The sequence below is a fragment of the Stegostoma tigrinum genome, chromosome 14 (genome assembly GCF_030684315.1).
Source record: "Stegostoma tigrinum isolate sSteTig4 chromosome 14, sSteTig4.hap1, whole genome shotgun sequence".
NCBI classification, from domain to species: Eukaryota; Metazoa; Chordata; class Chondrichthyes; order Orectolobiformes; family Stegostomatidae; genus Stegostoma; species Stegostoma tigrinum.
In genome coordinates, this window is record NC_081367.1 from 42195853 (window position 1) to 42218654 (window position 22802).

The 22802-nt window shown below is 47.5% G+C and overlaps 2 protein-coding genes across 3 annotated transcripts in view; one reads left to right on the top strand and one right to left on the bottom strand.

Moving 5' to 3' along the window:
• The window catches only part of lsg1 (large 60S subunit nuclear export GTPase 1), a 44794-nt gene extending 26991 nt beyond the window's left edge, over nt 1–17803 (bottom strand). Inside the window, exons 1-2 of one of the 2 annotated variants that reach the window (XM_048542892.2) lie at nt 17523–17803; nt 4395–4618 (exon numbers count right to left, since the gene is read on the bottom strand). In XM_048542892.2, coding sequence (XP_048398849.1) covers nt 4395–4493 — 99 coding nt within the window. In that variant the 5' untranslated portion in view covers nt 4494–4618; nt 17523–17803. The remainder of the gene's footprint in view (nt 1–4394; nt 4619–17522) is intronic. The other variant, XM_048542889.2, reaches the window with a different exon arrangement.
• Nucleotides 17803–22542, top strand: fam43a (family with sequence similarity 43 member A). The gene has a single exon (XM_048542897.2). It carries the CDS (start codon nt 18354–18356, stop codon nt 19419–19421), a length of 1068 nt encoding a protein of 355 aa, XP_048398854.1. The 5' UTR covers nt 17803–18353; the 3' UTR covers nt 19422–22542.
• Nucleotides 22543–22802: the final 260 nt, after the last annotated feature.

Consider the following 22802-nt stretch of genomic DNA (forward strand, 5'->3'; position numbering starts at 1 on the left):
GGGTGTGTGTGGGGGGGGGTGTGTGTGGGGGGGGGTGTGTGTGGGGGGCGGTGTGTGTGGGGGGGGGTGTGTGTGGGGGGGGGTGTGTGTGGGGGGGGGTGTGTGTGGGGGGGGGAGTGTGTGGGGGGGGGGAGTGTGTGGGGGGGGGAGTGTGTGGGGGGGGGGAGTGTGTGGGGGGGGGAGTGTGTGGGGGGGGGGAGTGTGTGGGGGGGGGAGTGTGTGGGGGGGGGGAGTGTGTGGGGGGGGGGGAGTGTGTGGGGGGGGGGAGTGTGGGGGGGGGGCAGTGTGTGGGGGGGGGGGAGTGTGTGGGGGGGGGGGAGTGTGTGGGGGGGGGGGAGTGTGTGGGGGGGGGGGAGTGTGTGGGGGGGGGGGAGTGTGTGGGGGGGGGGGAGTGTGTGGGGGGGGGGAGTGTGTGGGGGGGGGGGAGTGTGTGGGGGGGGGGGGGGAGTGAGGAGTGTGTGTGGGGGGGAGGAGTGTGTGTGGGGGGGGAGGAGTGTGTGTGGGGGGGGGGGGGAGTGTGTGTGGGGGGGGAGGAGTGTGTGTGGGGGGGGAAGTGTGTGTGGGGGGGGGAGTGTGTGTGGGGGGGGGAGTGTGTGTGGGGGGGGGAGTGTGTGTGGGGGGGGGGGGAGTGTGTGGGGGGGGGGGGAGTGTGTGGGGGGGGGGAGTGTGTGGGGGGGGGGAGTGTGTGGGGGGGGGGAGTGTGTGGGGGGGGGGGAGTGTGTGGGGGGGGGGGAGTGTGTGGGGGGGGGGGGAGTGTGTGGGGGGGGGGGAGTGTGTGGGGGGGGGGAGTGTGTGGGGGGGGGGGAGAGTGTGGGGGGGGGGAGAGTGTGGGGGGGGGGAGAGTGTGTGGGGGGGGAGTGTGTGGGGGGGGGAGTGTGTGGGGGGGGGGAGTGTGTGGGGGGGGGGAGTGTGTGGGGGGGGGGGAGTGTGTGGGGGGGGGGGAGTGTGTGGGGGGGGGGGAGTGTGTGGGGGGGGGAGTGTGTGGGGGGGGAGCGTGTGGGGGGGGAGCGTGTGTGTGGGGGAGCGTGTGTGTGGGGGGTGGGGGGGGGAGTGTGTGGGGGGTGGGGGGGAGTGTGTGGGGGGTGGGGGGGAGTGGGGGGGGTGGGGGGGGGAGTGTGGGGGGGTTGGGGGGGGGCGTGTGTGGGGGGTGGGGAGTGTGTGGGGGGTGGGGGGGAGTGTGTGGGGGGTGGGGGGGAGTGGGGGGGGTGGGGGGGGGAGTGTGGGGGGGTTGGGGGTGGGGAGTGTGTGGGGGGTGGGAGTGTGTGGGGGGTGGGGAGTGTGTGGGGGGTGGGGAGTGTGGGGGGGGTGGGGAGTGTGGGGGGGGTGGGGAGTGTGGGGGGGGTGGGGAGTGTGTGGGGGGGGAGTGTGTGGGGGGGGAGTGTGTGGGGGGGGGAGTGTGTGGGGGGGGGAGTGTGTGGGGGGGGGGAGTGTGTGGGGGGGGGGAGTGTGTGGGGGGGGGGAGTGTGTGGGGGGGGGGAGTGTGTGGGGGGGGGGAGTGTGTGGGGGGGGGGAGTGTGTGGGGGGGGGGGAGTGTGTGGGGGGGGGGAGTGTGTGGGGGGGGGAGTGTGTGGGGGGGGGAGTGTGTGGGGGGGGTGTGTGGGGGGGGAGTGTGTGGGGGGGGGGAGTGTGTGGGGGGGAGGGTGGGGGGAGTGTGTGGGGGGGGGAGTGTGTGGGGGGGGAGTGTGTGGGGGGGGAGTGTGTGGGGGGGGGAGTGTGTGGGGGGGGGAGTGTGTGGGGGGGGGAGTGTGGGGGGGGGGGAGTGTGTGGGGGGGGGAGTGTGGGGGGGGGGAGTGTGTGGGGGGGGGGGAGTGTGTGGGGGGGGGGGGGGGGAGTGTGTGGGGGGGGGGGAGTGTGTGGGGGGGGGAGTGTGTGGGGGGGGGGAGTGTGTGGGGGGGGGGGAGTGTGTGGGGGGGGGGAGTGTGTGGGGGGGGGGAGTGTGTGGGGGGGGGAGTGTGTGGGGGGGGGGAGTGTGTGGGGGGGAGTGTGTGGGGGGGGGAGTGTGTGGGGGGGGGGAGTGTGTGGGGGGGGGAGTGTGTGGGGGGGGGGAGTGTGTGGGGGGGGGAGTGTGTGGGGGGGGGAGTGTGTGGGGGGGGGGAGTGTGTGGGGGGGGGGGAGTGTGTGGGGGGGGGGAGGAGTGTGTGGGGGGGGGAGAGTGTGTGGGGGGGGGGGAGTGTGTGGGGGGGGGAGTGTGTGGGGGGGGGAGTGTGTGTGGGGGGGGGGGTGTGGGGAGGAGTGTGTGGGGGGGGGAGGAGTGTGTGGGGGGGGGAGGAGTGTGTGGGGGGGGGAGTGTGTGTGGGGGGGGGAGGAGTGTGTGGGGGGGGGGAGTGTGTGTGGGGGGGGGGAGTGTGTGGGGGGGGGGGAGTGTGTGGGGGGGGGGGAGTGTGTGGGGGGGGGGGAGTGTGTGGGGGGGGGGGGAGTGTGTGGGGGGGGGGGGAGTGTGTGGGGGGGGGGGGAGTGTGTGGGGGGGGGGAGTGTGTGGGGGGGGGGAGTGTGTGGGGGGGGGAGTGTGTGGGGGGGGGAGTGTGTGGGGGGGGGGGAGAGTGTGGGGGGGGGAGAGTGTGTGGGGGGGGAGTGTGTGGGGGGGGAGTGTGTGGGGGGGGAGTGTGTGGGGGGGGGGAGTGTGTGGGGGGGGGGAGTGTGTGGGGGGGGGGAGTGTGTGGGGGGGGGAGTGTGTGGGGGGGGAGTGTGTGGGGGGGGGTGTGTGTGGGGGTGGGGGGGGAGTGTGTGGGGGGTGGGGGGGGAGTGTGTGGGGGGTGGGGGGAGTGGGGGGGTGGGGGGGGAGTGTGGGGGGGTTGGGGGGGGGCGTGTGTGGGGGGTGGGGAGTGTGTGGGGGGTGGGGGGAGTGTGTGGGGGGTGGGGGGAGTGGGGGGGTGGGGGGGGGAGTGTGGGGGGGTTGGGGGTGGGGAGTGTGTGGGGGTGGGGAGTGTGTGGGGGGTGGGGAGTGTGTGGGGGGTGGGGAGTGTGGGGGGGTGGGGAGTGTGTGGGGGGGGAGTGTGTGGGGGGGGAGTGTGTGGGGGGGGGAGTGTGTGGGGGGGGAGTGTGTGGGGGGGGGAGTGTGTGGGGGGGGGGGAGTGTGTGGGGGGGGGGAGTGTGTGGGGGGGGAGTGTGTGGGGGGGGGGAGTGTGTGGGGGGGGGGGAGTGTGTGGGGGGGGGGAGTGTGTGGGGGGGGGAGTGTGTGGGGGGGGGGAGTGTGTGGGGGGGGGGAGTGTGTGGGGGGGGGGGAGTGTGTGGGGGGGGGAGTGTGTGGGGGGGGGGTGTGTGTGGGGGGGGGAGTGTGTGGGGGGGGAGTGTGTGGGGGGGGGGAGTGTGTGGGGGGGGGAGTGTGTGGGGGGGGGGGAGTGTGTGGGGAGGGGGAGTGTGTGGGGGGGGGGGAGTGTGTGGGGGGGGGGAGTGTGTGGGGGGGGGAGTGTGTGGGGGGGGGAGTGTGTGGGGGGGGGGAGTGTGTGGGGGGGGGGAGTGTGTGGGGGGGGGGAGTGTGTGGGGGGGGGGAGTGTGTGGGGGGGGGAGTGTGTGGGGGGGGGGAGTGTGTGGGGGGGGGAGTGTGTGGGGGGGGGGAGTGTGTGGGGGGGGGGGAGTGTGTGTGGGGGGGGAGTGTGTGTGGGGGGGGAGTGTGTGGGGGGGGGAGTGTGTGGGGGGGGGAGGAGTGTGTGGGGGGGGGGGGAGTGTGTGGGGGGGGGGAGGAGTGTGTGGGGGGGGGAGGAGTGTGTGGGGGGGGGAGTGTGTGTGGGGGGGGAGTGTGTGTGGGGGGGGAGTGTGTGTGGGGGGGGAGTGTGTGGGGGGGGGAGTGTGTGGGGGGGGGAGTGTGTGGGGGGGGGAGGAGTGTGTGGGGGGGGGGAGGAGTGTGTGGGGGGGGGAGGAGTGTGTGGGGGGGGGGAGTGTGTGTGGGGGGGGGAGGAGTGTGTGGGGGGGGGAGTGTGTGTGGGGGGGTGGGGGAGTGTGTGGGGGGTGGGGAGTGTGTGGGGGGTGGGGAGTGTGTGGGGGGTGGGGAGTGTGTGGGGGGGTGGGGGGGGGAGAAGTGTGTGGGGGGAGGGAAGTGTGTGGGGGGAGGGAAGTGTGTGGGGGGAGGGAAGTGTGTGGGGGGTGGGAAGTGTGTGGGGGGTGGGAGTGTGTGTGGGGTGGGAAGTGTGTGTGGGGTGGGAAGTGTGTGTGGGGTGGGAAGTGTGTGTGGGGTGGGGGGGGGAGAAGTGTGTGGGGGAGGGAAGTGTGTGGGGGGTGGGAAGTGTGTGGGGGGTGGGAAGTGTGTGGGGGGTGGGGGTGGGAAGAAGTGTGTGGGGGGTGGGAAGTGTGTGTGGGGTGGGGGGGGGAGAAGTGTGTGGGGGGTGGGAAGAAGTGTGTGGGGGTGCTTGAATGGAGGTGCAGTCGGAGGTCCCGAGGAGAGGCCTGACCAGACTCACCCAGGTGTCAGTTTTCCGCAGTCTCCCCGCGGCCTGATTCTTGTCTTTGATGATAGCTCGGCCCAGGCCCCCACCGCCGCCCATTCTCTTCTTACCCATGGCCCCACCTCGAGGCGACTCCCACACGTGACCAAACGGCCAGACTGTGCGTCAGGAATCCGATCCCCAGGATCCAGCGGCCCCGACTCGAAGGTTCCGGCGGAGTTCAAAGTGAAAGGCAAAGTCTATCAGAGCAGAGGAATGAGTAATAGCACGCTTTTATTAAAATTTCACACCGTTTTATGTTTAAGTTACTTTATCCCAACCAATTTGTATTGTTTGTATAAATGTGATGAGCGCTATTCTATACCTTTTAAAAATAGTTAATGCATTATTGCATCCACTTCACTAAATTCTGATGTTTTTGATGCTTGAGTGGATCCGAATGTTTGGTGTATTATAGAATCATAGGAATGTAAAGTAGATGGGGATAGAAATATGAGTAGGCGATACAACCTCTGTAGACCACTTGTTCTGTGTCACAATGTACCAAATTTATCCGTCTTAGATTCATATTCTTTGATATGCCAGTTTAAGAAAAAAATCTGTTGATTTCAGTTTTGTAAATGTCAAATAAACCAGCATACACGTTTTAAAGAGAAGAGACTCACGGGGTTTTACTAAGTGTTGGCTGATTTCCCTTTGAATGCCCTTCTCTAAATGTATGGTTGTGTCAGTTTCTTTTGGCTTGTAGTGATTGGGACGAGGTCAACCAGGTGGACCTCAGAATATCAGTTCCATGATAGTGGCTGTGAAGCTAGTTCAGTCAGGGAACCCTGTCTGATAGATATAATTAGGTGTGACAGAGGTTCTGTTCAATCTAGGAGCTGGCTCTGTGCTAAGTGGGTCACTGTAATGTGCTATGCACATGTAAATAAAGGGTGATTTGGTGATGGGCTGTCAGCCTTTGTGGAGTTATTTCAGTTCTGATTTCCACCACAAAAATATATACCTGGCGTGTATCTATTTTATGAAATCCGTTTAGTGTTTATAACATTGCAAACCATCAATGGTGGAACTGCTGGGACAAATGTGAAGGGTCTAATGGTCCCGTGTGTAACTTTGTCACTTATTTTGGTTGTGTTGCCTTCATCACACATTCCTGTTCTGGACAAACTGCACGTAGTAACAAGTGTCTGAGAACAGACAGGTGCTAGCCACAGCATATATGTGTGTGGCTTCTGAATTTGCAAGGATATCTGAGATCCCTGCCCAAAAGGATCATAGCCATCACAGTACAAGGAGACTCTCAAATCCTTGAGGTATTATTCCTCCCATTATGGCATAGCTTAATGTTAGCACGTCACTGAGCGGATCACCATACTCATGCAGAGTTTCAAATAAATTACGAAAGTTTGAAGCACAGAACTTACACTTTTTCAAGAATATTTGTACCTGGCATTGTTAATGAGGTTGTAGGAATGCTCACCGAGCTGATGGGTTTAGTTGCAAATGTTTTGTCACCCTGCTAGGTAACATTGTCAGTGCGCCTCCAGCAAAGCGATGTGGTTCTGTTCCACTTGTTATTTATGTGCCTCAGTTTGTTGGGGTGTTTGGTACCATTCCTGGTTGTGTTTCTCAGTGGTTTGTATACAGGATCTAATTCAGTGTGTTTGTTGATAGAGTTCAGGTTAGAATACCAGGCCTGCAGGAATTCCCTGGCATATCTCTGTTTGGCTTGTGCGATTATGGATGTGTTGTTCCAGTCGAAGTTGTGTCCCTCTTTGTCCGTGTGTAATGAGACAAGTGAGAATTGGTCATGTCTCTTGGTGCCTAATTGGTGTTTGTGTATCCTCATTGTCAGTTTTCTTTCAGTTTGGCCTATATAGTGTTTCTCACAGTCTTTTCATGGTATTTTATATAATATTACAACTTTCAATATACACTGTATATGTGTGGCCATGAGTGCTGTTTCTCACTCATCGCTGTGTTTGTGCACCCCCTGTCTTCCCTGCGTTGGTACACCATCAACAAGGCACAATTGAGAAGTGTAATGGAATACAGTGCACTTGCCTGAATGCAGCAACTTCAGAACACTCAAGGAGGTTGACACCATCCAGGACACAGCTCGACTGATGCCTCATCTGCTACCTTCGACAGTCCCCACCAATTCAGTGTGTCAACAGTGTGCCCATCTACAAGATACACTATTTCATCACGACTGCTCTGACAGCACCTTCCAAGCCTACAGTCTCTGCCACCCAGAAGAACATGCATGGGAAGGCTGCTAATTAGAAATTCCTCTCCAATCACACTTGTTACTATACCACCACTCCTTCATTACTTTTGGGTGAACAGTCTTGAAACTCCTTTCCAACAGCATTGTGCATGCCACTACAACTGAAAAACTTGCAGTGGTTGAAGAATGCAGCTCACCACCACCTTCAGCAGGGTAATTATTTGATTGATTAATTTGTTGGATTTACTGTTGTCACATCTACCGAGATACAGTGAAAAGGTGTTGTTTTGCATGCTATACAAGCAGATGGTACCATATAAAGTGCATCAGGGCAGCAGAACACAGTGTACAGTATTACAGCCATAGAGAAGGTGCAGAGAGAGAGAGAGAGATCAGAATTAGCTTTTGAGAAGTCCATTCAAAAGTCTGATAACAGTGGGTAAGAAGCTGTTCACAAGTGTATTCAAACTTTCATATCTTCTACTCAACGGAAGAGGGGGCAGACAGTAAAACTGGGGTGTGAGGGTCTTTGATTATAGTGGTTCCTTTCCTAAGGAGGTTCCTTTGCTAAGTATAGATGGAGTTAATGGATGGAGGACTGGTTTGCATTTTGGAGTGGGCTATGTTCACGACTCTCTGTAATTTCTTGCATTAATTAATGATGGGCAACAAATGCTGCCTGAGCCACCAACACCTACATCCCATAAAGGAATAAATAAAATTTCTTTGCCGTTTTCTGCGTGGTAAGTTTATTTTGAGCCTTCCCACCTTGGATTTTATTCGAATTAGTCAGGAAGGCCACTTTGTCTCCAGCCCAGATCTTCTCAAACACTTAGACATACTACCCACTCCACACTTTCCGCGCTTGATTTCCTTCCTAAACATCATATATCCTTGAATATTTAGGTCCCAGTCTTTCTGTTTGCCTCTGTAATGGCTACCAAATCCTACATACCTAATTCTACGTTTGCTATCAGTTCTCCTACTTGTTATGAATGCTACTTGCAATCACTACTTTTTAAGCTCTAGCCCCTATCTGCCAGTATACTCTTTTGTTTAGACGCTTTGACTCTTTCTCACAAGCTTTGAACATCTTTTTCCTTATTTTTACCTTGCTTTCCTACCTTGACTTCACTATTTAATTCATCAGAGCTTCCCAAACTTGATTGTTCACCACCAATATTTAGTTTGAAGTTCTGTCTATTGTCCTTGTTATACAATGTGCCACAGCACAGGTCCCATCATGGTTCAGGTGAAGAATGTGTCAATTTAAGGCCTAGGAAACCCCACAATCAGTAGTTACAGCACATCATTTGCCCTGCCATCCTTACCGTATCTTAATTAATTAATTATTACATTAATTTCATTCCTCTTCCCACTACAATCATCCAACAATCCTCACCACCTAAGATTCAAATAAAACATGGCATCATTAGTTTCTTACATACAAAAGTGTTTCAAATATGTTTTTTTCTAGATTTCAGCACTTTGCAGACACTCCCTACCTGCAAGAACAGAAGAAAGGAAAAATGAGGGTAGCACTGATTGTAAAGGATATTAATTTGACAGGATCCTGGCTCAGAATATAATGAAGTAGAAAACCAAAATGAAAAATCATTGGACAGCTTAGTTTATAGCTCTCCCAACAGGAATTATATAATTGTATGGAGCATTAGAAAATAAATATTCGTAGCTTGTAACAAAGGCAATATAATAATTATGGAGGAGATTCATTAATCAAATTGGCAAAGATGCTTGAAAATGTGTTTGTAGAAAGCTTTCAAGACTGTTTCTTGGGAGCAATATGCTGTGGAACCAACTTATGATCAAGCTATTTTACATCTTACATTGTGCACTGATGTAGGATTAATTGGTAATTTCACAGTAAAAGATTCAATGGGAAATTGTAATCATTATACTATTGGCATATAATACAATTATACAAATTTCAAAGTGACTTGCACTAAATACAAATAAAAATCTTAAACAAATCCAACTACATAAGTATGGGAGAGAGCTGCTTAGGGTGGATTGGGACTGTATCAAGCAACTAATTTGCAGCCGTCAACATGTCAGTCATGCTTGACCAGCCCATGCTCACAAGCCTTAGAGAAGTCAGTCTGCCATTACATGTATTCTGCAATTGGACATAATGTATTAAATAGTCTGGACTAAACTAAGAGTTACACTGGAATCCAATCTAATAACATTAGTCAGGCTCACAGTGTGATACATTTGTGTCTGCTAAACCTACATGTATGAACGCAGAGGAACATGTTTTATTTCGTAAGAAGATGTACATGCATTGCACAATCCTCATGAATAAAAAGGGGCCATGGACACTGCCGATTTCTACTGCATTCCTGTTACCACAGGCTGGCCAATCAGAATCTACTGCTTTGTCTGAGAATTAAAACTGACATTTTTGCTATATCCCCTCACAAAATATGACACAACCGATCAGCACCATTCTCTCATGCTGAATAAATTGGTGTCTCTTTTTTCCCAGTCAGTCTGTCAGTTTCTTGTGATTTAGTCCAGATGAGCACAAGATGAAAGTTTCAACTTCTATCTTCCTTTAGCTATTTTAAGAAATTTCTTCACTCAAAGAATTGTGTATCTTTCGAATTCTCTATTCCAGTGAGCTGTAGATGCTCCATCATTGAATATATTGAAGGCTGAGATAGACAGAATTCCGGTCCTAAAGAATCATGGTGAAAAAGTGGACTTGAGCCAATCATATTGAATGGTGAACAGGTTCAAGAGGTTGTGTCATCAGCTCCTGCCCCTTTTTTTAAATTTGCTTATGATTGGCAGTTTTGTATTCTTCTTATCAAATCTTCTACTACCATTGTTTCTCTACAGTTAACCAGCATTAAAAACAAACCAATCCAGTAAAATTAGTCTTACTTTTTCAAAGAAATGCAAGTTGTTTTGTTGAACTGTGTGATGTCCTAATTACTTAAGATTCTGTTACATGTGACTTCTGTAATTTGACAACTCAGAAATATCTTGAATTAATGCCAATGTAATTTCACTGTGGACTGTTGTTGGAGACAAGAAACTAATAATATGATGTTTTTTAGCAAGTGCTGCAATTATTTGGAAAGTTTGCCATTTCTTGACAAAGATGAGAGCTGTCATCTAGCTTCTACAATCATCACCACCCTTGGGAAATTATTTCCTCTTGAGTATTGTAATAATAAAGTCATAAGTCCAACCTTCATAAAATTGTTTATTTATATGTAACTCACTGAGTGCTTTCTTCCCTATGCATTTTCTTTCTGGATTTTAGACGGTATGTTTAAATTTATGAAAATACTTTTACCAAGAAATCCTTTCGAATTAAGATTACAGTATTCAGTCGTATAGGAGAAGGGACAGATTTCAGTGCTGTGTGGAAGCCAGATGGGTACAATACCTGCTAATTACATTGACACTGAATAGATAATTACAGCTGAATAAAACTGTAATGACAGCACAACTGGTTGAAAACAGTAGCAGCTGATTTAAGGCATACAAGAAACCACAGCAGAACAGGAAGAACTAAGCCAATGGACGACCACTTGGGAATATGCTAACCAACCAAGAGCTGAATGTGCACCCAATTAACAAATTCATATCCAGAAGGGAATTGTCATTGAGCTATTTCGAAACCTGCATATTCTGTATATAACCATTGAAAATGACCACTCAACAGCTCACAGTGAAGACAGAAGATACGCATTGTTGACAATGATCCTGTGAATAAAGCAGTCAGATCTTGATCAAACATCACTCTGCCTGATTGATCATCTGAAGAATGATTGTGTGGTTTAATTGCAACTGTTTTTTTTAAAATTTCAGTAAAGGTGTTGGATTTAATATGAGATAACAAAGTGCGAAGCTGGATGAACACAGCAGGCCAAGAGAGCACCTGAGGTGCTGCTTGGCCTGATGTGTTCATCCAACTTCACACTTTGTTATCTTGGATTCTCCAGCATCTGCAGTTCCCATTATTTTGGATTTAATATGAGGTTGTGTGAATTGTAATTATTGGTCTCCCAAATTTAAATTAACAGTAAAAATCACTGACAGTACTGAAACATAAAGAAATCAAATTAATAGCTTGAATTATGGGAATAAACTAATTAATGTAGGAATATTATCTAATAGGTCCAACATCAATTTCAACTATTCCTGCCACTTTTACACTGAATTGTAATCACAGAACAGCAAAAAATAGTTCATCTTAGAGGTAACTGTCGAGTACCCCTCAATTTGTGTTGCATTGTGTCACTCATCAATTCCTAATCAAAACAGGATGCAAAGAATGACTTGCATTTATATAGAACCTTTCACATCCTTTATTTATTACAAAGTGATTCACAACTATCCAGCCAAGAGCAACCAGGAATTAGGCCTAAGCTTGAAAAAGCTGCTATGTGCCGGACAAGAGTGTTCAGAGGAAAACATGTCCTTCGTCTCTCTTGATTGTAGATCCTGAGCCTCCAAGTATTACATTTATACAACACCTTTAACATAATGAACTGTCCTAAGGCACTTCACACACTCATTATAAAATAAAATATGATACTCAAGCACATAAGGGGACATTAGGTCAAATAACCAAGAAGCTGATCAAAGATTCTCGTTAAGGAGAATCTCAAAAGAGGAAATTGAGGTGAGAGAGATGAGAAATATAGGGAGAAAATTTCAGACATTGGGGCCTAAATGATTTATGGCACAACCACTAATCATGGAAATTCAAACTGGAGGCACAAGAGGCCAGAATTAAGAGGACAGACATGTCAGAGAGTTGTGAGGCTGAAGAGAAAGAGAAAGAGGGAGAGAGAGATTTGACCCTAGAGAGATTTGAAAATCTGGATGAAAATTTTAAAATAAAGACATTGTTGGACTGGTGACCAATGTAGATCAGCAAGAATAGGCAAAATAGGCGAATGTGACTTGGTGCAAGTCAAGCAAATTTTGGATGATCTCAAGTATACTGAATTTGGGAGACTCAGCAGCTGTGATTTGGAATAGTTAATCTAAAGGCAACAAAGACATGAACAGGGGTTTCAGCAGCATGTGAGCTGAGCCAGGATGAAGTCAGGCGGTGTTAATGTTTGCCAAAGTATGAGATCAAATGTGACACCTGTTCAATCTCAGATTGCTGCTGGGAGAGGGATGAAATTAATAATCACGAGAAGAACCTCAGCACATAGTTATAATTGGTGTTTGAGCAGCTCGGGTCCACACACAACCTGTTGGGGCCACATACAAAGCAGCCATCAGGATGAAGGTAACATTGGGTGCATATTTTCTCCCTTTGTATAGAGAACTTTATGTCCCAGTGGACTCAGTCTATGTTTGTTCTTAAGACGCTGCAAAAGTGTTGCAGGTGAGCACTATGGAGCAAGTGCAGATTATGAGCCAGACTTGCACCACATAAAGCAACACCAAGACTGCCACACAGCTGATGAGCAGATTCTCAACTGCAATGGAGTGGGACCATCCTTGCCTCATACCCAGTTTCTATTTCACCATGGCTACCCATTCCTTTCAGTTCAGGGGCCTGATCTTCCCACACCAATGCCATCACACTTTCAGTCGAATAAACCTAACAGTGAGAAGACAAAGCTAACAAAGTGTGTAGCTGGATGAACACAGCAGGCCAAGCAGCATCTCCTGAGATGCTGCTTGGCCTGCTGTATTTATCCAGCTACACACTTTGTTATCTTGGATTCTCCAGCATCTGCAGTTCCCATTATCAGTGAGAAGACAAAGGATTGTTTAGCCTATTCCCTAAAGAACATGGCCTCACCCTTGCTATAATTCATTTTAGCTCCCAAAGCTAGTTTGAAGTGGACACAAGTGCCCATCATTTGGAAATCAACATCAGATCTGAGCAGCAGATTTGTACCATTTTCCATGTACAATGGTTGGATCCTGCCACAATGTTTTGCAACACTCCAGTTTGTTCAATTGTGCTGTATGCTGTCAGATGATTTCCTGTGTCAAATCACAAACTTATTTGGCAGAATGCCTCATCACCAGAACTTTCAAACATGTACCAAGATCAAGTTTGGCTGGTGGTGAACAGAGTCCTCCTTTCGGGTCCTTCCTGCACTCTCACCCTGCTCTCAAGATGACTATGGTAGGGAACAGACTATTGTCCAACTCCTTTTGGAATGTGTTTTTGCAGAGCGGGTCTGAAAACAAGTCCAAAGGTTTTTACGAGGTTTATCCCAAACAATTCCAAAACATACAACTCTGTTATTTATGGCTTATTTCTAATGATGCATGCCTCTGTCTCTCTTTTTCTCTCTATCTCTTTCTCCATCATCCAGGGAGCTCCAGCTTTGACTGCTCCACGTTTCCCTTCAGAGGAATATACTTTGACTCTATTTGAATCATCACTTCTCTAAAGGCAAACCATTTTGCTGAAAGATTGAATGGAAAAGCCAAAGGTTACAATAGGACATATTGCTGCAACAAATCCCATAGCATTAATTGAATGCACTGTAAAGAAAGGTCTTGAAACAGCATTACATAAAGCAGGATGAAAAAATTCAAAACTAAGCAAGGGTTCGTTATAAACATCAACTGACAGGATTGAACTCAACCCCCATTCTCAACATCTAAGCAGTTTTTGTCCTGAATTCGGAAATATTACCTGCTGATATTTAAAAATAGCTCTGTCAAAGCGAGGTGATTAGCCCATGCTATGAGCGCATTAACAGTCACATTTTCTAATTTAAAAAAAACATGCTATAAAAATACTTCAATCACAGTGAAGCATTTGAGGTGATCTGCAGCCATGGAAGACTGTGTAAATGTAAATTATGAAATGTTTAATAGAAACTAATGATAATCATGTAATTAGTAGAATTGTCGGCAACAAAATTAGATATTTTAAGGGTGAATTCTCTGAAAAAGAGCAGCTTCATCCATCACATGACCAACATTCTATTTCTGTGAATTATAAGCTGTTTATTTTCATAATCAACATGGATCTTGATCAGATGGGCCAATGGGCCAAGGAGTGGCAGATGGAGTTTAATTTAGATCAATCTGAGGTGCTGCATTTTGGAAAGGCAAATCAGAAGAGGACTTACACACTTAATGGTAAGGTTCTGGGGAGCGTTGCTGAACAAACAGACCTTGGAGGGCTTGAAGGTGGAGTTGTGGGTAGATAGGATAGTGAAGAAGGCATTTGGTATGTTTGCCTTTATTGGTCAGTGCGTTGAGTATAAGAGTTGGGAGGTTATGTTGTGGCAGTGCAGGACATCGGTACAGTCACATTTGAAGTATTGTGTGCTATTCTGGACTCCCTGCTGTAGAAAGATGTTGTGAAACTAGAAAGGGTTCAGAAAAGATTTACAAGGATGTTGCCAGGGTTGGAGGGTTTGAGTTATAGGAAGAGGCTGAATATACTGGGGCTATTTTCCCTGGAGCACAAAGGCTGAGTGGTGACCTTATAGAAGTTTATAAAATCATGAGGGTCATGAACAGGGTACATAGGCAAGATATTTTTCTTAGGGTGGAGGAGTCCAAAACTAGAGGGTATAGGTTTAAGGTCAGAGGGAAAAGATATAAAAGGGACCAAAGGGGCAACATTTTCCAGCAGAAGGTGGTACATGTTTGGAATGAGCTGCCAGAGGAAACTGTACAATTACAACATTTAAAAGGCATCTGGGCTGGGTATATGAGCAGGAAGGGTTTAGAGGAATATGTGCCAAATGCTGGCAGATGGGACTAGATTTATACAAGATGTCTGGTCAGCATAGATGCGTTGGACCGAAGGGTCTGTTTCTGTGCTGTACCTCTCCATCGCTCTCTGAGTTGAATAGAATTTGAAATGTGGTAATGATTTTAACAGTTCATTTTCTAGTATAACCTCTATTACCAGTTCATGTACTCTATTGAAATGTTGTCCTTGATATGCTGAGGGTTTAGATACTTTAAGAAATAAGTATGACTTGATTAGCATCCGAAACGTCAGCTTTCCTGTTCCTAAGATGCTGCTTGGCCTGCTGTGTTCTTCCAGCTCTACACCTTGTTACCTCATTTGAGTTACTCAGCTAATTGCGCTGAATACAAATTGCAGATTATTTTAACTCAACAGCTTTTGACATGCCCATCTTGTCACACCCATTTTCAAATTGCCTGAACACGTTCAACAATCATTTTTGAAGGTTGGGTAAGTCTATAAAGTATAAATAAAGGGTAGAATAGGTGCTGTTATTGTCAATAGGTGGCGCCCTTTCACCGCATCCAAGTATTCAGGAAATAATGGCAAAATCCAAGTTGACCTCGTGATTCCAACTTATGTAAGATGGGCGTGAAATCGAACGATCAATCATTTAACTTCACACATTGATGTTTCTTATTGATTTAAATTTGGCAGCTCCAGACCTTTGTATGAAGTGATGTTTTCAATCAGGAGAAAATGCTGCATTCAGAAATAGTGAAAAAAAATCAATGGAAAAAATAAACGGATTTTAGAATCACAGAATAGTTATAAAGCAGGTGGCCGGTCAGCTCACAATGTCCATACTGCTTCCCGAAGGAACAATTCACCTAGTTCCACACCCCATCTTCTCCCTGTAGGCCGGCTCACTGTTTCACTTCAGATAATAATTCAATTCCCACTTAAATGCCTCAACCGAATCTGGCTCCATTATATTTGCAGGTAATGTATTTCCAGATCCTAACCATTCTCTGCTTGAAAAAGCTTTTCCCCATATCACTATTACTTCTTTTGCTAATAGACCTACATTTGTGGCTGCTTCTGTATCCTATAACCACCGAACAGTTTCCGCATCTCTATGTTGTCCAGGTTCCTTGTGATTTTGAATCGCTCTATCAGATCTGCTCTCAGCCTTCCCTCCTCCAAGGAGAACAGAGCCAACTTTTCCAATCTATCTCCATCACCACTTCACAAAATGGAGGTCAGGATCCTAAGTGCAGTCGTGAGCTGAAATTTTGGTGCTGGAAGCTTCAAGGCAGTGATAGTTAGTGTGGAGTTCCACGCCCTTGCCCCCTCAAACAAGTATTTTCTCCTCTAACACCCAAATCTAAGTGCTCGCTGAAGGCTGATGACAATTTTCAAACCTTGAAATGGATTAATGTTGGGATTTCTTTGGATTATATGACCCAATAAAAAAAATCCACTTGATTTATTCACCACTCTTAGCACATTGTGCCATTTTCAATGGCTTGTGCGCATATACCCCCAGGTCTCTCAGCTGCTGCACCCCATTTAGAATTGAGCCTTTTATATTGCATCTTCTTCTTCCTATCAAAATGAATCATGTCTCACTTCTCTACATTAAATTTCACCTGCCACTTGGCTGCCCATTCAACCAATATTTCTTCAAAGCCCTTTGGAATTCTACACAATCCTCCTCACAGCCCGCTTCCAATTATGGGTGTCGTCTGCTCAGTTCACTATGATATAAGTAATTAATGCATTTCAGGAAGAGCAGAGGTCCAAACATTAACCTTTCAGAGTTCCACTGTAAACCTTCTTTCATACTGAAAAACATCTGCAAACCAAGATAACAAAGTGTGGAGCTGGATGAACACAGCAGGCCAAGCAGCATCTTAGGAATACAGAAGCTGGCGTTTCGGGCCTAGACCCTTCATCAGAAAAGGGGGGTGGGGAGAGGATTCTGAAATAAATAGGGAGAGAGGGGGAGGCGGATGGAAGATGGATAGAGGAGAAGATAGGTGGAGAGGAGAGTATAGGTGGAGAGGTAGGGAGGGGATAGGTCAATCCGGGGGGGGGGGGGGATGAAGGTTAGTAGGTAGGAAATAGAGGTGCGGCTTGAGGTGGGAGGAGGGGATAGGTGAGAGGAAGAACAGGTTTGGCAGGCTGGAATGAGCTGGGCTGGTTTTGGGATGCAGTGGGGGGAGGGCAGATTTTGAAGCTTGTGAAATCCACATTGATACCATTGGGCTGCAGGGTTCCCAAGCAGAATATGAATTGTTGTTCCTGCAACCTTTGGGTGGCGTCATTGTGGCACTGCAGGAGGCCCAGGATGAACATGTCGTCTGAGGAATGGGAGGGGGAGTTGAAATGGTTCATGACTGGGAGGTGCAGTTGTTTACTGCGAACCGAGCATAGGTGTTCTGCAAAGCGGTCCCCAAGCCTCTGCTTTCTGCTCCCTGTCACTTAGAAAATTTTGTGGCCACATCTCCTTTATTCTATGAGCTCTAACTTTGGTCGTAGGTCTGTCACACAACTTAACTGAATGCCTTTTAGAACTTCATGTGCAGCACACCAACAACGTAACCCTTCTGAATACTCATTGTTAACTTCTCAAGAATACAAGCAAGTTGGTTAAATATGATACACCCTTAAGAAATATGGGATGGCTTTTCTTTTGCATATTGGGCCACATGGCTATTAATTTTGCCCTGCGCTATAAATTAGTTTGTGTAAAATTGTAAAAGCACTGGTATTTCTGTAAGAGGTACAATATTATAATGAAGATTGCCATCCAAGTAATTCAATGGAGAGTCAGACTTTGTCTGGAATCTTGCCACTGTTGGGTTGCAACAGAAATAGTCCATTCCAAATCATAATCAACGGCAAAAAATATTGGTTGGTTGGTTGCCAACAAATTTACACAAAGAATTTGATCAATCATTTTATGCAATAATACATCTGAACAATAAAACTAAGACAATTATAAGTGAGAAAGGGATGAGTAGCAAACCAGCCTTTCTGAGTACACCTTCAAGGAATAAATAACTGGCAAGATGTAAGTCGATTATCTATCTGGAGACTGAAAACCAGAGGCGGAATGAAAGTAGAATATCCCATCCCTTCGCTACAACGTTTCATAAACGCAATCAGTGTAATAAATCTGAAATCTCCCAAAGACAGATGATGTGATAGTCTAACTAATGATGGTTACCTTGTCACTCTAGTTTCTCCGCAGGCAACTCATCACGAATTTGAGGCTGGGGATCAGTGGACAAGATTTCTGACTGCAGGTGGCAGCGCAGCCAAGTCGTGGCCTAACATCCTTCAGCAGAGCTCAGTGGAACGGGATCAAGAACAGGGACCTCGATCGACTCATCCCGTGTATGGCTTACGCCAGGCAACAGCGTTTGCAGCTCCAGTCGGGGATCAGCTAGAACAGGCCATTTTGCCGATGCTAAGCGGCACGAAGCCATAGCGACATTCCCCCCTCCCTCCCCCACCCCAATAGGAACTCTGTGCAACCTAGTGTTGGAATCCGAGTTCCTCCCCTTTTCGTTCCGTTTAGGAGCATAACGTTATTGTGAGCAATTCACACGCTGTACTCCCAAATGGACCTACTCCATTCAAATACTTCGATGAACTGAAACATGCCTTTGGTGTTGACAGTGTTGCGAATATTGTTGCACGTTAATCGTGTTAAAACGCCAAGTGCGATTTGCAATTTAAAAAATAGAATGATTGTGTCTTGTTTTGGGGATAAATCAAGTCATAACTTCCTCTGATGTGAGTGTTGCTCCTCCCCGCTTCAGTGACTGGATGGTTCACTCCGGTCTATATTTACATCTCAGCCTGGGACTGTATCAACTTAACATCGAGTCAGTGTTGGAAACATGAGCAGTGCAGGAGACCTGAAGGCAGCCAGTGATCGGAACAGCGAGAGCAAGCCGGCCAGGACACCGTGAGCAATGGACAATGATCGGGACTGGCGCTGATTACCCGATCGTCCCCAGATTTTAACAACCCAAATCTCCCAATACCAGCGATGTTACCTTGGAAGAAAAACAAATTGGATTTGGTCGAGAAGCGGCAGCCGAAACAGCTCGGTTACTCGGTGAGTTTGAACTACAGCAGCCTGACTTCCTTCACCCGTGCGTGTCCGGACCTGGTGACGGAGAGCGCTCTCAATCGAGTCTGCAGCATGTTTAAATCCCGGAGGAGGAAGATCACCATCACTGGGGAAGATCCCACCTATACAGTCTTATACCTCGGCAATGCCACCACCATCCAGTCCAAAGGGGAAGGCTGCGCCGATGTGGCCGTGACCAAAATCTGGTCCAAAAGTGAACAGGGTAAAAACAGCACCAAGATGAAGCTGACCATCAGCTCTCAAGGAATCCGCATGGTCCATGTAGACAGCAAGGCGAAGAGACCGGGCCATCTCTACCTTTTGCATCGGATCACCTACTGCGTGGCGGACCCCAGATCGCCCAGAATCTTCGCCTGGATCTACCGGCACGAACTGAAGCATAAGGCGGTCATGTTGAGATGCCATGCCGTGCTGGTCTCCAAAGCCGAGAAGGCGAAGGCGATGGCCCTGCTCCTGTACCAGACCTCCAGTAACGCCCTGGCCGAGTTTAAGAGACTCAAGAGGAGGGACGATGCCAGGCACCAGCAGCAGAAACTGATCGGCGAGCAGACCATCCCCCTGGTGCCCCTCAGGAAGCTGATGAACGGCCAGTGCAGCTACAAGCCCCCGGTGGAAAGGAGCCGGAGTGCCCCGAAGCTGGGCTCCATCACTGAGGACCTGGTGGGAGAGCAGCTGGAAGAGAAAGCTGAACTGGAGCTGAGTCTGGAGTACGAGGACATTCTGGACACTGCGGAAGCGTCGGAAAGAAACGAGCAACAGGACCTTTGTGAAATGATCAGTGATCTGGGGCAGCTGACTATAGGGAATGACGTCCAGTTACTGAGAGCTGACCTGAGAGTGACCAGGTTACTGTCTGGGGAAAGTACTAGCAGCGAGTCATCCCTGGGAAGTGGGGCGAGTGATCAAGAGCCAGTGATGGCAACGGATGGCAGTGAAGACGGCGACCTGCAAGAATTGGGATAATTGTGCAATTGCTTCAAGTTTTCTTTGCGGTCGGCCTCCCATCACAAGTCGAACTGTCGGTGTAACTCTCCCGTCACACTCCCCATTTCACCATTACTCTAACAATAAGATGCTAAACGAGAAAAAACACACAACTGTGTGCAGTGAGGAGAAAGGACGTGAACAGAACAGACCTTTTTTTTAAAAAAAAAGAGCACTACCCGGCTTACGATTTGCGTCGACTTTAATCGTTCCCTTAATCAGTAAGTGGAGGGTTTAACATTTAGAAATGGAAGTTGCGATTTGTACGGGCCGGTTTTGTACCTGTTTACAAGAAACTTCCCGTGGAAGTGGCGACAGCGGCGCTGTCTTTTAAGGACACGCTTGAAACTGACCAGGAGCTGCTGCAGCTCTCTGCGCCCCATTCACTGCAGCGCTCACACAGTGGCTGCTCTTGGTCACTTCAGCATTAACCTCCCTCTCCTCACCCATCTCCCTCCAAGCCACAACTGCAGCTTGTAAAGGGACGGGGCAACAGCGCAGTGTGATGCCTGGGCAGTATTTCAATAACATGACTGGCCGATAAAATAGAAACAAATGGGTCATCGTTATCAAAAGTTCTGCCATACTTGGATAGAGTAGTTGGCTGGTCTTAGCCGTGCGAAGTGAAACAACATATTTTGGCAAATCAACACTTTCCAATTGTAACCACTTCCGACACTGAAATCATGTGGTCAGATCTGACGGATCATACCTCATTTTGAGAACTTTATTTCTCGCACCTTTTGGTTTCAGAACCTGGAACTTATTGACTTGCTCCTCAGATCTAATTTGATCTGACTTTGTCTAGGGGTGACTGAAATGTATTCAGCACTATTTTGACTCAGGTCGTGTCCTGGTGTCCCGAGCATCTATCTTAAGCTTGAGTTAGGAGCCTACCTCCTATTTAATGTTTCTGTCAAAAATCAGGCAGCACTGCAGAATTTCTGACTGGTTTTAGCAGAACTATTTGCTATCAAAGCAGTGTTTTTGGGGGAGCATCTGGAGGTTACCAATACTAAGACAAACAAATTTGTTTTTACTTAATGTGGAGCCAGGAGAAGCAGGAATGTAACTCCTCATTCAAAACTGTTGAAGGCTGCTGCCACATTCCTTTACCTGATCCTTTTCACCTCCATCCTTAGATCTATTGGAAATGCTGTTCCTGACCTCAGAGCTGACCAGTCTTGCTCTGGGTTGGGCTGGACTGGTGAACTTTATTGGAATGCCCAGTTGTCACTTGGAGATCACCGATTTTGTGGCAGTGAAACCAAGGACCAATTCCCACTAAATCACGTGCTGTCTTCTTAGGGCTTTCATGTTACAGTCAAACTATGTGTCCTGTGTTTGTATTCAGGCATGAACAATTTCTTCCCCAAAGAACATATTTCAGCTATGATCGTAGCTATTATCTAATGTTCTGCTATTTCATTATTTTCACTTGCAACAGTGTCAATTGTTCAGGAAAATCTGAATGACAATTTAATTTATTTTCTGTCTGTCCTGTCTTCAATGTTTGTTTCATTTCCGCAGTCAGTTCTTCATTTTTAGTTTTAATGCCTTCATGACGGCTTGATCTTTTGAAATATTAATGGTTACTTTCCCTCTCATGTCTTTGCCTTTCATCTGATTTCCCTTAAGTGCTGATGGAAGAAGTTGTTGATTTGAGTTTTCAAAATCTCAAGCTTCCCTCAGATACACACCAAAGTTATACATAAAAAATCATGTTCCCTGATTTTTCTATTTGGAAACATTATGATTTGAGACTCCTGGCAAGTCCCAGTAAAGGCTATTGATTCAGAATGAGACCTTTGAAATCTGTTGAAAGATATTTTGTGTTAAATACACCTTTTGTAGACTGAACAACATGTTTACATACATGAACACTTCTTATCCAATCCAACCACTTTGATTTCAGAAATCTAGAATAAATGTTAAAATCAGAAGGGAAACCAAATAATGCCTTTTGAAAGAGGACACATCTAGTATCTTATGCATACTTTGTGAATGAACAGTCATAAGTTTAAAATAATGAGACATTCTATATTATAGTATCAATTTAACATAAAGGTCAGCACTGTGAAAGTAATTACTGCACTATTAGGAACTTCTGCCACTTAGATTAGCGGCTCCACAAATTATATTGATTCTCAAAGATATCTAATTAACACCCAACATTTTTGCCACAGAGGTACAGTAATCTGGTAAAATGAAGTTAGGAGTCACAGTCAATGCTGAAGAAAAAGATGTAATGTCTTCTTAACAGACCATAGAGTTAATGTTGACTTTGGGTGATAGTGTAAAATGGCTGACAATGAATTATCATTACGCTGACTGTAACGTCAATAGAAATAAAAGATCATGACAGCTGAAAATTTGGCTGCCAATTTGCTGTCACCCATTTTTTATTATTGCAACTTAATCAGAGTGTGTTACGATAAAGAGAAACAATCTGTATTACATTGAAGTTGCTATTGGATTTGACTAAATATTTTCCCATCAATGTATAGAATGGATTTCTTGCATTTGTAATTTCTCATTGTGGAATGAACACAATTTTTCACATTCAGTTAAATAACATGGTTATTTGTCTTAAGTTTTTGTTTACAACCTCTTGATTGAGTCTCAGAATTTATTCTTGCCTATTACACTCTGTGGATTGTATATTGCACTGTTGTGACTTCTTAACCAGTGTTTAATTGTCTGTAAATAGTTTGTCATCAGATATAATATCATTTCTTTGCTGTGCAAATGAAAGATGCAGCAAGCATTGGGTGTCCTAACTGTACTGTACATACTGAATGTAAATCTGTACAAGCAAGATAGATGTTATTTTTTGAATATTTGATGAAAAAGTGTCCATAATTTTTTGTTGACAAAAACTCTAACAATAAAGTCAGTGTAAACAATGGGATGTACTAGAATTTTAAGGTATACTTCTAGTGTGCGTAACTGTATCAAGATGTACAAATAATGATAGCATTATGCTATTGTAAAGTAGGAAAAAGATTTGCAAACTAAATTTCGTTAACTTAGACATGTACCTTCTGGACTGACCTGATTTCTTATGGACTTATTATAATCTTGTCCTTCTCGGCTAAGACTCCATATATGTTTTGATCTTAACAACTGATGTATAGTGGAAACAGCTGGGAATGTTAGCCAAATACACATTGAAGCAATTCACAATATCCTTGGATTTTTAGTGATGATTTGTTTTGATATCAGAAATACCAGATTTTGTATAGGCTGAATTTCCTATCATGAATTCAGATACTGAGAAAGGTTGATGCCAGTCTGAAAGACATATATACCAGGGGCGTGATATTGTGCACAGCAAAATGACTTGATCTCATAAAAGCG